Genomic DNA, 17812 nt, shown 5'->3' on the forward strand with positions numbered 1-17812 from the left:
TTCTCCCCATTCAAAAAACAAAAATAGACATTCAGTTTTGGAAGCCATTTTCCCCCCTTCTCAAGTATATGTCTAATCAGATAAATGTAGCACTTGTTGCTTCCTATTTTCAAATGGAATTTGTGCCACTGAAAGGAGATGATTTAATTTTTAAACTCTTTTGAGTTCTTCCTGCATCTGATAATACTTTATCTCTTGTCACTATTAACACATGCAATAATCTTTTGGGGCCACTCTTTGCTATCAGCCACAATTGTGTGATGCTTGGCTCCAGAATTTCCTATTCTGGCTGTTTTCTTGAATTTTGTTGGTTGGTCCTTTGACCTTTTGTAATAATCTGAAGCAGTTATATATTTGTGTTAGATTATTCTTTCTTCTCTATTAGCTATAACAGAGACATGAAACATGCTGTTATCGTGGGGGTGGGGAGTTTTATGAGTTTTTGTTATTTTTAATATTAAAATATATTTTATATTTATATCTAGGGAATGCATTTTCATTTTCAGAATCATTTTGGGCTCCCAGGGTCATAAGAGTAGAGTAGAGTACCAGAGTAGAGTAAGAGAGTAGAGTAGAATTGAATCGAATCGAATCAAATCAAATCAGAGTTGGAAGGGACCTTGGAGGTTTTCTAGTCAACCCCCTGCTCAGGCAGGAAACCCTCTACCATTTCGGACAAATAGTTAACTAGTCTCTTCTTAAAAACTTCCAATATTGGAGCATTTACAATTTCTGGAGGCAAGTTGTTCCACTGATTAATTGTTCTCATTGTCAGGAAATTTCTCTTTACTTCTGGGTTTTCCTCTGCTTGATTAGTTTTCATCCATTGCTTCTTGTCTTGCCTTCAGGTGCTTTGGAGAATAGACTCCCCCTTCTTTGTGGCAATCCCTGAGATATTGGAACACCGCTATCATGTCACCCTGGTCCTTCTTTTCATTAAACTAGACATACCCAATTCCAGCAGCCTTTGTTTATGTTTTAGCCTCATCTTTGTTACTCTTCTCTGCACTCTTTCTAGAATCTCAATGTTTTTTTAACATCATGGCAACCAAAACTGGATGCAGCATTCCAAGTGCGGTTTTACCAAGGCATTATAAATTATTATTAACACTTTGTGTGATCTTGGTTGAACTGCATTGGTTTTTTTTTGTAGCTGCAGCACACTGCTAGCTCATATTTAAATGATTGTCCACTAGGACTACCAAGATCCCTCTCACAGTTACTACTATTGAGCAAGGTACCATCTATACCATACCTGTGCATTTGTTTTTTCTTACCTAAATGGAGAGCCTTACTTTTTTCACTGTTCAATTTTGTTTCATTAGATAGCACCCAGTGTTCAAGTCTGTCAAAATCCTTCTGTATCTTAAGCCTATCTTCTAAAGTAAGATAGGCTTAAGATACAGATTGAGATTGGAATTGATAATGTAATGATGCTATCATTATAGATACTTCTAATTGCTTAAAGCCTCTTTTAATGGTCTTTAGAGGAAATTGGTACATTATACTCAGTTAAATGGACCAGTAGTTTGATTCTATGGCTAACTTTATACAAGGAATTAAGTCATGATTTGTTGAGCAAGCCTTAACAGACTGGCTCATATACACTAATCCAACATCAAACTAAACACATGATATTGTGATGTGCAGCTGCAGAAAAGGGAATCCATTGGCGTAGAGCTGATTATAGGAAAGTGTGGAATTTATTTGTTCAGCATATGGCATATCATACATGGACTGGCAATATTTATTTATTTAGGAGATTTATATTGCCACCTATTCACACATGGCAACTCAAGGCAGCTTACATGAATATAAAAACATATAAAAATCAATAAAATGAATAAAAGAGAGAATCATATAATAAATTTATAAAATAACCCCCCGCCCTGGTGACAACACATCATACGAGCCATTTAATGGGCTCCATCCTGCTCTACGTTCCTCAGGCCCGCTGGCAGAACCAGAATATATATTAACATTCCATCTAGATTAGGTGAACACAATAAAATCTAAATGTTAAAACAATTTATGTTCAAATACCTATGTCTCTAGGCCTTCTAACCATTAAAGCACACCATCATTTATATTTTTTTAAAAATCAGATACTGGACTTGGTATATGCCCTAGCTTACCGCAAGTGTGGAATAACTCTTATTTTATCTGATTTTCTCTCCCTTTTTACAGAAGACTTGGTAGCACAGACAGTGAAGATAGTGAAGACTCAGAAGGTGAAGGGGGTGAGGAAGAGGATTCTGGTGGGGGAGATGGAGAGGCCATTCCTGTCAGCAATGGCTGTGGTGAACAAACGGAAGCAGAAAGAACATTAGGAGGTCAGAACTCAGAGATTGGGCTGTTAGGGTTGATTGATAAGTGGTGAAGCAGAGGCAAGCTGCTATCTGCTTGTTTGAGCATCCTTTAATAATGGGAAATAAATTCATCTAGGAAGTAAGGGAAGATTATTCCTGATGTTGCTGCCATCAGCAATCCTTTTTCTGATTTGAAACTGTTCTGCTTATTTTGGTAATGAGACCTAATGGAATAGAGGGAAAAATCTAAATAGGAGCAGTCCATGGTGTAATATGTAGGAAGAAGAATGAAATAGCATCTATCCACTTTAAAAATGAATTCTGAAATAAGCATTACCCTATATTGAATAAAGTAACATGCTTGTCATTAATAAACAGTGTTTCAACTTGGATAAGACTCGCCTTATAGGAAAGATGAGTGGCATAAAAAATCCATAAATAAATCTAGGTTTTGAAATATTTTTGCCAGATCGTTTTATAGAAAACACCCAGGTTTGATTTTTTTTTTTTTTTTTTTTGGAATAGTTGTTCACTTTTGCTAAGAGTTACGATTTTACGTTATTTTCAGGGAGTATTATCCTAGCCAAACTAGCTACTTGGCTTTTACAATTTCAGTGATTCTTCTGTCAGCAGCTCTGACTTTCTTTGGCTGAAGATACTGTTATTTAAGCCATAAGTCAGAGAGTTTCATTCTCACATGTTCTTCCATGCAAATCTGCTGATTTGCAGTCTTCTAGTTGAATCTTTAGAACTACAGCCCTCTCTATTTTAATCTTCTTCATCAGGAATGTAGCTTAATTCTGGTTTAAAATTCTTGGGAGCAAACGTTCCAAGTTTACAGCTACCTGCTTCTTATGCAATACTCCTGAGTACATTACAAATGAAAAAAGGAGAGACAACTGTATCTAATACCACTGGTATTAGAGGAGAAGTTATATTTTGGCTCAGTAAAAGAACAATTATAACATTCCTTGAAAAACTACCAAAGTGAGGTTTTCTCCGTATTATATTGTCAAATAACCCCATTATGAACACCCCACCCCACCCCCCAAAAATATTGTTGAATTTAAGATCCCAGCTTCCTCATCTTTGGCTATGTTTCCCAGGGTTGCTGGGAATTGACATTTAGCAACAACAGGAGTACCACATTTTTTCACCCTTATTTATTTCTTGGCTAGGAAATAATTTTCTTGAAAGTAAAAGTCTTTTGGAATAAAAATAATTGACTCTCTAGTTGAGAAAAGGTGATCTGATCATCTTCTCAACCTCTGGACATTATTGGTATAGCTGAAGAATGAATAATAATGTAAGGAAATGCTGAATACAAAAATGCCTCTTTTCCCACATTGCACCAAGATTTGATTTATACCAAGACCTTGCCAAATAACCTAGTTTGCTAAGTTATTTGCACAAAATTGTGTGTCTTGAAATTCTTTTTTTGAAATATGCCTTCTGTTTTTGGCACCTTGAGAGTCAAGAAACCATAAAAGCACAGAAATTCATGGTTGCAGGATCAAGACAAAACTTGGATTTTAGAACAATCTTGGTTTGATTTGGGCTTTCATCCTAATCTGTATCCATATACTTTGACTTACATTTACTCAATTGAAGAAACCTTCATTTTCATTATGCCAAAGAGAATTCAGCAATTACGGTAAGGTTGCACCCAGCTTTCCCCAACCAGCTGCTGTCTTGAGACTTCAACTCCCAACATTTTCATCCAATAATCCTCGTAACTTCTGAATATTGAGCTATGGGGAGATTGGGGGAGACTATTATAACAGTTACAGGAACATAAAATAGAGCTAGTTATCTCATGTAGTACATTCTAGCACCAGATAAGTATCTCCTGTGCAAATGTGATCTTTTCTAGATCCTAGCTGGGCAGACAGATCTGATCTGTCCTCAAAGTCTACGAAATCCTCACAACTGGTAACAGCTGATACAGGAGCAGCAGTGTGGGACCAACCTAACTCGGGTGCCTCCTGCTCTGGCAAAGATGAGAATTGGGCCTCCTTTCCAGAACCCACTGTACATCAAGAGAGGTGAGGCTTCAAGATGCTTAAATGTTTAGTCATTTGTGAGCTAAAGGAAGGGAAGACCAGTTAGACTTCTGAGGCTATGTCTTTCAGGGATTTGGGCTTTCAGGCCCTTCTGTGTGCCTGTATTGAAAACATAATGGATTTTAAGGGGTAAAATCTTATAGGGGCTTAAGTTATCCCATTTCTTAACACCAACACAAACACGCACACACACTATAGTTGAACTGCTGAGCAACATCTTTTTGCCATCAAGTTTTGGGGATAGAATAAAGAAGTGCACTGGAAGCTGATTGATCAGATTTTGCTCATTCTGCTAGGGGTAAGGGTGTTGGGGTAAGGTCCAGGGCAAACAGAATCGGAAGCGATGAGAAGAGGAGAGTAAAGGAGAAATAGTAAAATCAGTGGCTCACACTAGAGCCTACACCCACGATGGCAAACCTATGGCACGCATGCCGGAAGTGGCACACAGAACCATCTCTGCTGGCACACAAGCCGTCGCACCAGATCAGGTCCACTGCACATGCGTGTGTGCCTCCCACCAGCCAGTTGATTGTCAGGTATCTGGGGCGGGGGGCGCACGGGAGATGCACGTGCATGTGCAGAGGCATGGGGCACGCGCTGGGGGGGTTGTGCGCGTATGCGCAGAACACTCATAGTGTTGTACCTGCATGCGCAGGGGGGTGTCACGCGTGCATTGCATTATTGGGTGCAGGCACGCGCACACATGCACTTTTGGCACGCAATGATGAAAAGGTTAGCCATCACTGGCCTACATAGTTTAAAACAACAAACGAAGGATTTTTTGGAGTTTTTACTGATTTGGTTGTCTATGGGGATTCTCAGTCATTTGGGTCATAGGTATCAAAGGTGCTTTTTCAGGAGGCAACTGGACTTTCTTGGGGTTTTTTTTTAAGATGTTTCACTTCTCATATAAAAACTTCTTCTGCTCAGTTTTCAGAGCTGAAGAAGCTTTTTGTATGAGAAGCAAAACATCTTCAAAGAAAAACAAGAAAGTCCAGTTGCCTCCTGAAAAAGTATCTTTGGGACAATGTTGTTTGGTCGCAGAGTCAGCTAGATACTGGCATTTTTATCCACCTGTCAAGTCCTTTCCAAAGACAAGGGATAAGACAGATGTTGTGGTTAATAATATTAAAGACGTCATCTTAAGATATGAATTCTTCCAAGTAAATCATTTTGCAATTGACTGATGGTAATTTTGTCAATTATTATTTTGTTTTGCTAGTTCTTCTAAAGTGCTCACAGAGCCAGCCGTCCTCTCTCAGGAAGTACGAAATAATGGATCCCAAGTAGAAGGTGAGCATCACTGATTCTTCAGAAATGTTTTATTGTGTCCAAAATCAATGTGATTTATTCATACAAAACTATTGAAAAGTACATACATACTGGGACAAAAATGAGGCCATATGAATTTTCAGTTCATATTTTCAAAGGGATAAATATAAAGACAGGTGTTGAAGTGGTCAAAGCTAACAATCTCAGGAGAATAAGAATCTGAACAAAGCCAACAGTGACATTCTGCATATTGCTTTTGTACAAATCAACACTGCAGGTTTTCTTTTTTTATACTTCTGTCAGTGGAGCTGCAAAAGGCAACACCCCCACCCCCACCCAAAGTAGAGAAATATTAAGGAAGGTTTTAGTTTGGAGACTTTAGTTTATGAAAAATTGCCTCCAGGGAGGCTGTGCTAAAGGAGTATTGAGAAAATTGATGCCGTCTTCCATAATAGTAAAACTATGGGATAATCTAACGAAGCTGAACATTGGGAAAATCTGAACAGATGTTAACAAATATTATTTTCTTTACATACAGCATAATGATACTATGGAATTTGCTACCGCAAATGTAGCCTTAGTTGGCAATTTAGACTGCTACTGGGTATAAAGTTCCCAACAGTTTCTAATCATAATATTACCTCCAGCATCAAATACTATATGCTCTTGCATATTAGTTATGATGGAAAATAAAAGTGCGTCGAGAGTAAGGTAATCTACTTTGTCAGAAATATTCAGGATCTATTATCTAGGATGAAACCATTTTTAAGTCTAGAAGAGCAAGATAACAATCAAAAGTGGCTCAGGGAGATGCCTCCCTATTTCACTGACGTACAACGAAGAAGGGGACGCAAAGAATCAGACTCACAAAAAAAATGTTTCGGTTATAACTGATCTCAATAAAATATCTTTAGCCTTCCCATGGAGTTGATTTTCTGATCTGGTCTGTGGCTTATTTGTGGCCTTCCATTGAGTGCTGTGAAAACTGAAACCTGGATTAAATTCAGTACAGCTCTTTGTTCTAATGAAAATTGCACATATACATTTCTGTAAGTTGATGCAGCAAGTTAATATAATACAAATATATTAGAAATGAACCAGATTTGCTATAGTCCTAGGTATGGTGGCCCAGAGATGATGTCTTAATATAAAATGTCTCCTATAATTTCCAATTCTGTTGATAAAAAGTGTCAGTCATAATGGTGGCATACCTTCAGGCTGAACTCCCCAATGCTGAGTGGAATCCTTGCTTCCTGGCAATGGTACAGGGGGGATTTGGCAACTCGAACAGTTGCTCTGTAACAGCCTATCAGAAGGAGCCTCCCCCCCATCAAGGCTTGGACCCAAAAACTATTTTAAATAGAGGGGACTATTTCTCCCTCTTTCCTCTTCGCCTTGTTCATCCTTCTATTCCAGCATTTACCACAGGGGGGCCATCTTGCTCTTGACAATAGCCTTCCCTTCCCAAAAACCATCTTGGCCTTCCTCAGTCTTTCTGCTCCACCATTCTTTTCCTGCAAACACACAGACACACGCACACCCTATTTATGTTCAACCCTGCCAGGTATCTGTCCCTTCACAAATCCTATAAGGAAGTAGCAACATGCCACATCAAAATAAAATCTATTTAGTAATAAATAGCACAGTGTTTGGAAGTAGTGGGTCTATTTTGTAGAAACTCCAAGGACCATGTGAGAGCTTTGGTTTTTGAGGTGGTTGATCTGGGGACCATGGAGCCTTCAGGAGTCTGTGGGTAAATTTCAGGAGGTCCGTGAATTGGGGTGTATGTGTGGAGATACACTTTTATTTTCATTAGCCTCTATAGCTGAAATATTACCTAATTGAATGAAAAGTTAAATTTCAGTTAGAGGCTTATCCTGTGGAATACAATTGGTTCTGTATCTGGATAGGAAGTTCAACCCACTTTATCCAAGTCCATCATTGTGATTCTTTGCATAAAGCCTACATTACCTGCCTCTCTCATCTCTCCTGGTTACCTCTTCTCCTGCATCTTTGAGTGGTCACCTCCCATGGTGTTCATAAGCATGACCAGGAGGAGTCTCTTGCCTTGTGTTCCCCAAAGCTTCCTTGAATCTTCAATCTACAGTCCATCCACCTGTAATTACTGCAAGCTTAGATCATCCTTAGTTCCCCCGACATTGCTGGACTACCATTCAGCATCCGCTATCTTTATAGCTGACAGCAATTGGAACCCAATAAATTTTGAAGAGCCACAGGCTCCCCTTCCATGGGCTAATCCATAAGAATGGTTGAGGAAGCAAGTGGGGGCAGGGCAGACAGTTACTGTACCTTCAGAAATAATAACACTGTGGAATGAAGGTTTGGGATAGATGGTAGCCAGAATTGTCATTTTCCTCTAACAGAGCATGTATTTCCCACCCCTTATCTAGGTCTGATGGGTTGTTGGTTTTTTTGTTTTTTTGCCCTTTTATAGCAGTCTCTAGTGTTTCACAGGATCCTCCCACCCCAGACACAGGCCCTCCAGAAGAGGGAAACCCACCAAACTCTCCTATCGTGATAACAGTAGCCAGGTAAGATTGTGAAATGTGATCTGTGAGGCCACTGACTCTGTGTACTTCTGAAGGATTGTTAAAGGAGGAATATCAAGTCTGCAAGTATGCACTAGTGATAATGGAAGCCCTTTCCAACATGGCCAGGTATATAAGAAGAGGGCTCAACTAGAGGGCAGCGCCTGGCTAACCTTGGCTGATCTCCAAAAGCTTAAGCAGTTGATGAACCCTTGAAATCAACAGGAAATCCTAGAAAGTAGGCTAGGCAGAGATGTTTGGTGGGAGCGGGGAAGAAACACCAGACTAAAAACAGCTGTGAAACACAGAACCGACAACAATGGCAAAACGAAGAGCCGGGGAATAGGCAACTTGAGAGAGACTGATTTAAAACAATAAAAAATGTGAAATTGTAGACATTAAAACTAAAAGAAGAAAAACGGTCACTTCTTCTCAGTCGGGTGCCTTCCTCAGACCTATGTTCTTCTGTATTGTTTTCCTATAATCACTGTTTGGAATTATGAATATAAAAGTAATCCACGTCACGGTGCTAAGGTAGCCTTTCTTTCCCTACCTTCCCCCACCTTCTTCAACAGCACAAAAGAACCTCCCCCATCTACCTCTGATTCCATCCAGCCACTTCAGGGGACAACAGAAGCTCCACAACCTGAGCACAGCAACCCACAGCTAGAGCAACAGCAGCAATCGGCAGCCAGGTAAAATATTGAAAGGGGTTGGGATTAGTAAGTCATAGGAGAGGAATTTGAAGTTGCAAGAAGGCAATCTCAAAATTATTCATTATAAGGCAGCGATAGTGGAGGTTAGATGTAGTTGGAAACAGGCTATTCTGGAAGTCTTTAATCACAGAATACTATAGTGCGGATGCTAACTCTTTCTTGTCTCTTCCTCCTAATCCTACAATTTTTAATTTTCTTCCACTGCTTTTGAAGCTTTAAAAAACCACAATAATTATTTTGAATCAGAAATTCTGCCTATTTTAGTGCTGGTTTTGCAGCAAACAGCAAGTGATGAGAAAGCCAATCCTTTCACATGCCCTATATAATCAACAAATTCTGTGAGATCTGGACAGTGTTTTCTGCATGAAATATTCATTGCATAATATATCTCAGATCAGCAAACGGGTAAAGAAACTGAAAAATGCAAAGCTCTTTGAATTGTATTCTCAGTCACTTATGGAGGCACTGTAATTAAATTGGGAAATGCAGAACTAGGAGGATTAGAGAGAGCGGTGTCTAATGATGACACAATGAATTGCAGAATCCCTTCCATAAGAGGAGCCAGAGTCTCAAATGTGATAGTTCTGCAGAACAATGAAAAGAGGATTCTCTCAGCAGTAGAACCTTTTTTTTAAAAATAAAGTTAACTCATTGGACACAAGTGCAGTCTAAGACTTTTGTTTTGACAAATATAAAGCAATAACATTACACAGGAATTATAAAATTATAATTTTATAAAAAGTATTATAAATTATAAAAAAGTATTATTCAATACCATTTAGTGGCTTTGAAGTTATGATAGCGCCAACAAAAGCGACTTACAATCAGTCCTTGTACTTATTACCCTCACACCACTCCAGGGTCATGTGATTGCCATATGTGACCTTCCCAGCTAGATTCTGAAAAGCAAAATCAATGGGGACGGGGAAGCCAGATTCACTTAACAACCGGGATATTAATAGTTGTTTTATAACAAAGCAATAATGCTTAGTGATAGAAGTTCTCATCCCAATTGTGGCTGTAAATTGAGGACTACGCACCTATACCCAGTTGTGGAGGCAAGTCTTTTATAAGAACTATAATGACCAGGAAAGGAAGGGAATATTTCTCTAACAGATAAAAAGTCTTATTTTTATAATTATTATTTTAAGAAAAATATAAGCAAATGAGAACCATAACATCTTGGTCCTGAGAAGATCCATGAAATAATTTGTAGTAGGATTTTAAAAGATGGAAAGAAAAAGCACCTAATTGTTTCCGCAGTTAGTTTTTAAAAGGAAAATAGAAATTACTAGTTTTACTAGTTGAGGACTACAATATTTTACAATGTCATGTTGCTTGACATAGAAACCACTGCTTAGTAGCTAAACTATTAAGAGTTTGTTAACTTGACTTTAAAAGGGGGAAAAAAACCCTGGCCATTAAAGGTTATAAAGAACAATTAGGAATTACATAGCATGGCTCACTTAGTGGAGTCTTTGAAATCAAACAGGAAAACCCATTAATCAAGATGGGATTTCTATTGCCCTACATGACTCTTTATCTTAATTTCTAATAATTACAGCTCTATGTGCCATTTGACTCTGTTCTCCAACCTTGCATGATCATGGCCACCTTTCCTTTTGTGTTGATTGGCAGTCCTCTTAGTTCACTCATCTTGTCTGCCCCTAGCTGTTGCTTGCTTTACAAAAAGATGCTGAAGTGACAAGAGCTAGAAGCTTATTTTGGAGAATGCAGGTTGACATTCAGATGCAAAATGTCATGATGGTGTCACACTCTCCCATTTTGTTTGCATGACATTCTATGAAACAAGAGGCAAAAAAGCGAACTTTTCTCTCTTTTTATTCCTCCCCAGATAAAGGCACTCAGTGGGTCTCGTCACTGGGAAAGAACCACGGCTGCTTGCTCGATCAAGTCTATTTTGCCAGGGACTGTCCCCAGTCCTTCCGGTGCCTTCACCCCATGGGCAGGCGGGGGGCAGAAGAGAAAGCAGCAAGGGGCAATGAAAGGGCCCAGCCCTCTCTCCCTCTCTCCCCCTCCCCCTCCCCCTCAAGCAATCACTGAAGAGTCTGGTTCCAACAAGCACCCGTGAGAGAAATGGATGTGTGTACGAGGGTCGCAACATCATCCCCCTTCTGGCCACATCATTTGGCGAACCCCAGCAACGGTGTTTCCCACCAACCCCCTTGCTCCGGCAAGGGGCAGCAACCTTTGGCACAAGGCCTCTCCCCCTGCATCCCCTCTCCTCAATATGCATTCATACACACTGCTGCACTGAGTAAACCTGTCTTTAATGCAATTAAAATTGAATGCTTGAATCATATCAGAAGTCTTCTGATGGGGGCGGGGGTAGTGCTAGGTGGGAGGGGAGAAAACCCATCAAGCAATCTCATGACGATTGAATGTCCCACTTGTAAGAACACTTCTTCCATCTACACATTTGATCCACGGGGAGGTAGGCGCGACTACTAGAAGTATCACACAGAATAACCAAAATAGGCTTGCTTCAAACAGGCATAATGGGCTTTGTTAACTGTAAAGGTTAGGACAGCGGCATGTGAGATGGAATTTGTGAGAGGCACAGTCTCTTTTTCCTATTGGGATGGAACCCTGTTTTGCATTTTAGCAAGTGTTAGATCCATTGCCTCCCCCCACCCCCACCCCACCACCAATGCAGCTAGCCCACATGAGAAAGCAGAGGTGCCTTTTCCGATCTGTTGGCCAAACAATATTAGCAACACCTCGCCAGAATTGCCCATCGTTAACTTGGAATCTTCCACCAACTTGCTCAGTAAGACTTCAGGCCTCTTTATTAGCATTTGTGAATCCTGGATTGGAACCTCTAAAAGTTTTCATCTCAATTCTTCACCACTCACTTAGTTGTCAGTCCTCTTCTCATTTTCTTCCCATGGGATTCTGCCTTTTCTAGCCATTTTTTCCTTGCAGTGTTAAAACACCATTTTGTAACCTGTGAAAAAGGAGATCTTTCCCACAGGCCCAAGTACCAGCTGCATTGATAGAATGAGAAACCGGCTAGATTCTGTCATCACTTCCTTTCAGTTAAGAAGTGAGAGAATCTACAACTTAGGGGTCAGCCCCAAGTGACCATCGTGTCCTTGGAGAAGCCATTCATTTTTAAGAGGCATAGCAGAGAATTCTGTATTGCTGCTTTGTTAGTACCTATTGACAGTTCCCCCCCCCCCACCTCCTATTTCAGTGTTTTTGATACAGTGTGCTGTAATAGATAACCCTTAATCTTCGAATATTGGCCTACTCTGTCCATACTGCAACAATTGCCTGATGTATCTCCCCACCACAGCCCAGAATCCATTTTACAGGAGTTTTCTTACATATATATCTACAGCACATTCCTAAAATGTAATTTAAATTTTCTCTTCTTCCTCCCTCCACTAAGAAAGAAAAGAAAGTTCTGAATTATGTAAGTGCAGTTCTTTGATTCTTGAAAAACTCTGCTGCCGTTTCTTGAGTTCCTACTGAGAATTCTTCTACACTTTGTAATACGCAAGATTCAAATTGCCCTTGTAGGCCTGAATCGCAGGCTCTCCTTTCTGCAAGAAGTGCCCTTGTTATGCCACTTTTTTGGGGGGGGGATGATCAGGAGTCTTCATTTACAGTCCTTACCCCATTAAATTATAATTCTCTTATGTAACTCCTAGAAAACAGAATTATCTCCTCCCAAATCTCAGGATTATGTTGGTTTTTTTCTCCCTCATCTCTGATCTCCTATAACCCTTGAAAGCAACCAAGCAATCAAAATCACTATGCCACCTTTGCCCTGTCTACCAAGTTGGGCAAGAGCATGGCAAAACTCAACCATGAAATGGAAGAGGACTTTAGGTCAGCCTGTTCTCTTGATAGGGGAGAAAGGAAGTGAGACAAAGATTGAAAACCGGGTTTTGCAGAGGTCGGTGTCTGAACATCTGGCATAGGACGAGAAGTGATGGGAAATATTCTTGTATAAGAAGTGAACACCCACCCACCCACCCCTTCTGCCCTCTGTACTTGCAGATAGTAGGTTTGTACCCCTCCTGTCTCCCTCTTCTCTCACCCCTCAGTATAAGTGGCAATATTTCATGAAGCTCTTAAAATCACAAAGGAGAGAAGTGGCCTTTCGCGTTGTCTGCGTCATGCCATTTTGTTTTGTTTTCTTTTCCCCTGTATGTGTGCGCGCATGTGTGTGTGTATGTATGTATGTATGTATGTATGTATGTGTTCTGTTTGAATAAAGAGATTCTATGGCCATAATCGTTTCTTAGTTTTGTTCTTCCAACATAGCACATTTTTGGCTTTAGAGTCTACTGTCTCACCTGAGTTTTTCCTCTCTTTATTTTTCATGTGTTTTATGTGTACCACAACATGATGGCTGTACCACTTTGCACTCGGTGGAGGTGTCACATGTTGTACTGTGAAAGCTTCGCTTTTCTAAAAGTTGTGGTCTCTGAAGGATAGAAGTTATTATACAGACTGGCAAGTGGTCCATTTTGTTCCGTTCTGTATGAGCTTGGTCAACCTTTCCCAGCATAATGCTTCTTAGAAATGTTGGGATTTTAAGAATTGCAGCCCTAATATATGGATGGTGGCAAGTCTGGAAAGCTGCTCATTACTAACTTTACAGAGTTTGGACAAGATTGTCTTTCATGTTTATCTGGAGATTCTGAGGACTACAGTAGTACTTTGATATTCATTGTTAATTTGTTCTGGGAGGTGCAATAAGTACCAGAAACGAGTACCAAACCATTTTTTTTTATCATAAGGAATAATGTAATGAGTTACAAGGCAGCTGACTCCAAGTTCTAGCTTGTACCAAACAAACGAGTACTGGGACAAAATTCTCACATCTAACTTTGTTGAGTACCAAATTGGATGAGTTTTAAAGTAGCCGAGTACAAGATACCACTGTATTGGGTCTTTACTTTACAGAGTGCAGCTTTCCCCAAAAGATCTGATCTCTCTGAAAGAAAATACTTTCCTTTAATGAGAAGATTATTTTCCCCAACAGTATGGGGAAGTTGTGTAGTGCACAAACATATATACAATCTGCTTTTAAAAAAATGTCTATTATAAAAAATCTGATTGCTAGAAACATAATTGAAGCCAGACTTAAATTTAGAAGAGTCCTACTAAAATGGATGGAGAATGCATTGGGCCAATTTCAAGAGTTTTTATAGTTAGAATATTTACAGGTAGGAAATACTAAGATTTGGAGTAGTTATATTATTCCAGACTAGCTGTTCTTCCATTTCAGTTCCATCTCAGTCAACTGAAACTTTCTGAGGGTGAAGTGGAGATACTGTAGGTTGAAGAAGGTTGCGCCAATTCTGTCAGATTGTCTGGAAAAGAATAGGATGGGTTTTGTGTAAACAGCAACTTTCCCCAATTTGGGGACATGATAAATCTCCTGAACCTCGAAGCTGAAACAACTGAGGGAGGGGGAAAATGCTATCTACCGGTAAGCAACCATTAAAGCTGACCAGATATTGGGGTGGGGGATGATCTTCCTAGCCCCCAGCCTCCATTATCCCCAAGTAAATAACATGATACTGTAATAAATCAAATTGATTTCTTTCCATTTTGTTAACATAATCAATAGACTTCTCCACACACACACCTTTTCCAATTCATCCTGAAACAAAGAGAAATAATAATTTGCTTAATAACGAGCAAAGCAGCCTGGTTAAATATTGAATGTGAACCTTTAAAGAATAATCTGGGTCTAGAGCAGGGGTGTCAAACTCTATTTCATTGAGGGCTGCATCAGGGTTGTGTTTCACCTCGGGGGGGGGGGGCCAGGGGGGGCGTGACCAGCTCGACATCACTCATGTTGGAGACGCCTGTATTGTCCCGAGTGCTCTGCCAGAGAAAATGGGCTCCCAAGCTCAGTTTTCAGCTGCCACAGCCTCCTGCAACCCTCTGCCAGTGAAAACGCAAAAGCACTGCGAGATGGTTCTTTGCTATTTTTAGGGCAGCCCTGTGGACCAGATCCAAGTACCCCATGGGCCAGACTCGGGCCTTGAGTTTGAAACTCCTGGTCTAGGGTGTACCCTCATTACAACTTTGTTTTAGCCACAGATTCAAAAATCTGCTAATGCCAATCTATGGGAAAGCCTTCGTTTACAAATGAAATTGAATATTTATTTTATCCATATGGATAGTTTTCAGAAAGCAGTGAAAGAGCAATTATGGTGAAATTATGGTCTTAAAGTGTGGGCAGAAGGTTCTAGGAAATTATGGATCACGTTATTAATGATGTATTACATGACATAGCAAGGTAAGTGACATCAATAGTTTAATTTCTATGTAATTGAGAACAAAGTGACAAAATGTACCAGGGAAATGTTTAGGATCTAAGTTTATATTTAAAATATTTTAATGGAAAAGAATTCAGACATTTCTGCCTTTCCACTCCAGAATATTCTTGCTGTTTTAGAGTTATAACACACTTATGTTAAGGGCTTGGGCATAACAGCAGCAGCAAGAACAAAATAATGCAACTCTGGAAATAATTTGAAAGTCCAAATGTAAAAGGTGCATTTTCTTAACCCTGTTTAAAATTCAAATAGCATTAAATTATGCTGCAGAATACTAGCTTAAAAAAATCATAACAGCAGAGAGCAATTATTTATCTTGTATCAATTGAAAGGTTTTTAATTTACCTTAAGAGACATTCTTCCATGATACTTTGACCTAGTGATGGCTTGATATGCTTGAAACACACTTTGCCAGAGTTTTGAGCCTGCATTCTTTTTTCAGTCAATCAACATTTATTAAATCCCATTTTTAAACATACAAAAATGCCATTAAGTAATTTGACTTTCCTTCCTCTTTCTCAAGTCCAGAGTCAAAGATAAATGGCAAGATCTGTTGGAAATCCAGCTTAGTTATAAACTTCAGCTCATTGGAAGTCATTTTACTGTGAACCAAGTTGGGACTTGAAAGAATTTAAAATTGCTTGACTGGGGTGAAGGCTGGGCTTAGAGATACTATCAGTATCTACTGAGTTATGAATTTCCATCTAGCTATCTATATATCTATATCTATCCATCTATCCTTCCTATCTATCTATCTATCTATCTATCTATCTATCTATTCAGCATTTTCCTCTCTTAACAATGTCTAGGTTGTGTGCATATATTAAATGTACAGAAAGCTTTATTTCTTGTTCTGTATGATCATGGATCCATCATATTTCTCCAGTTCTTAAGATCTATTGGCTGGCTGTCGTCATTTTCATTACTGAGAACATTTATGAGATAAATGATTCTCCTGCCTTGCAACAGAAACTTTATGATGCAACATGGTTTATTTGCCAGTTTCATTATCAGAACCAAACCCTGTGGCCTTTGAAGTAAATGCCTGAGATAGAGGATTGTGCAATTTAACCCTTGTCTCCCTTAATTTATAGGATTGGTCTTTATCTTTCCATCTCACTATATTTGGTAAAAGGGTAAGACAGATTTGTGAGCCTATTCTTTGTAAAAACAAATGCTTCGAGCTATTGCAAGAGGCAATTGCAAATCTTAAAATAGGCTTCCCTAAATTCAGAGCTTAGAGACTGAATTTGGTCAGAAATACAGAGAAACCTTCTCTTAAAGAACTAATGATGGGGCTGCTATTTTCTAGGTTTGAAAGAACAAAGAGTAATAATTATGCCTTTATCATTGGCATGGTGATATCTTTGTGCAAATGACACAAATTGTAATGGAATTTATTCTGTTGCACACAAAGCCTGTTCAGTAGAAGTTCAGAAAATCAAGAGCTCGTTGTATATGAAACTTGTAAGTAACTGAAATGAATAGTGAAAAGTAACTTTCAGAGTATTTGGAACAGTTAGTAGTTGGCTACCTATAGACACCAGCTGTCTGCAGTTCTCAATTTAGTCAGCAGTTTAGTTTTCCTCCAGCTATCCTTGTATAGGTAGTCCTCGACTTACAACAGATCATTTAGTGACTGTTCAAAGTTACGACAACACTAAAAAAAGTGACTTATGACCATTTTTCAAACTTCTGACTGTTGCGGCATCCCTATGGTCATATGATTTACATTCAGATGCTTGACAACTGACTCACATTTATGACGGTCGCAGTGTCCCAGGTTCATGTGACCATCTTTTGCTACCTTCTGACAAAGTCAATGGGGAAGCCGAATTCCCTTTTAACACCTATACTAATTTAACAACTGCAGTGATTCACTTAACAAATGTGGCACGAAAAGTCATAAAAGGGGGCAAAATTCACTTGGTACATTTCTCACTTAGCAACATAAATTTTGGGCTCAATTACAGTCGTAAGTTGAGGATTACTTGTAGTCCTTAAGTTGTAAGTCAATCATAAATTACAACAGTCAAAATGTTTTACCACCTTTTATGCAGCAGACGTTAAGCAAACACAGTGATAGTAAAGTAGCTGCCATAGTTGTTAAGTGAACACTGGCGAATTAATGGTTGTAGAAGCTGTGCAGTCACATGGCTGTGGGAGCGGGGAGGGTGACTATTGGAACTTAGAATCTGGGTTGTAAGTCCCCATTTTGGGGTTGGTTGTAACTTTGAACAGTTGCTAAGAGTAAGTCAAGGATTTATCTTAACCCCTTAATCTCCAAAGCGCGCAATCCAGTTCCATTGGCTTGATTTCTGCAACCAGGTGCAGTTCAATGCAATGTTGAGATTACTGTTCCTAGAATTATACAAAAGCTGGCTGTCTAATATTGTTAACCATTCCTTTCTCAAGCTTTGGCTCTCCAGATGTCTAAAAGGCCGTATTTCTGGACAGCATGATTTTAGGAAACCCTATTGTGAGAATCCTTGTTTGCCATAGTCCTACCACATCTCAAAAGTATGTGGCTGGAAAAGTCTGGTGTTCTCCATAGTCTTATTTCTCTAATTTTGT

The 17812-nt window shown here is 39.3% G+C and overlaps 1 protein-coding gene across 14 annotated transcripts in view; it reads left to right on the plus strand.

The window, feature by feature from the left end:
- Positions 1-11229, plus strand: part of PPP6R1 (protein phosphatase 6 regulatory subunit 1) — a 70638-nt gene extending 59409 nt beyond the window's left edge. For 8 of the 14 annotated variants that reach the window (XM_087945584.1, XM_087945583.1, XM_087945582.1 and 5 more), the window contains 6 exons: positions 2188-2333; positions 4183-4354; positions 5595-5665; positions 8100-8196; positions 8769-8888; positions 10765-11229. In XM_087945584.1, the coding sequence (XP_087801710.1) occupies positions 2188-2333; positions 4183-4354; positions 5595-5665; positions 8100-8196; positions 8769-8888; positions 10765-10768 (610 nt within the window). In that variant the 3' untranslated portion in view covers positions 10769-11229. Of the gene's footprint in view, positions 1-2187; positions 2334-4182; positions 4355-5594; positions 5666-8099; positions 8197-8768; positions 8893-10764 lie in introns of those variants that run through there. The other 6 variants (XM_087945589.1, XM_087945588.1, XM_087945586.1 and 3 more) reach the window with 2 other exon arrangements.
- The last annotated feature ends 6583 nt before the right edge of the window (positions 11230-17812 follow it).

Source organism: Notechis scutatus, chromosome Z (assembly GCF_049901735.1).
Source record: "Notechis scutatus isolate UNSWTSFEM ecotype Mainland chromosome Z, rNotScu1.2, whole genome shotgun sequence".
NCBI classification, from domain to species: Eukaryota; Metazoa; Chordata; class Lepidosauria; order Squamata; family Elapidae; genus Notechis; species Notechis scutatus.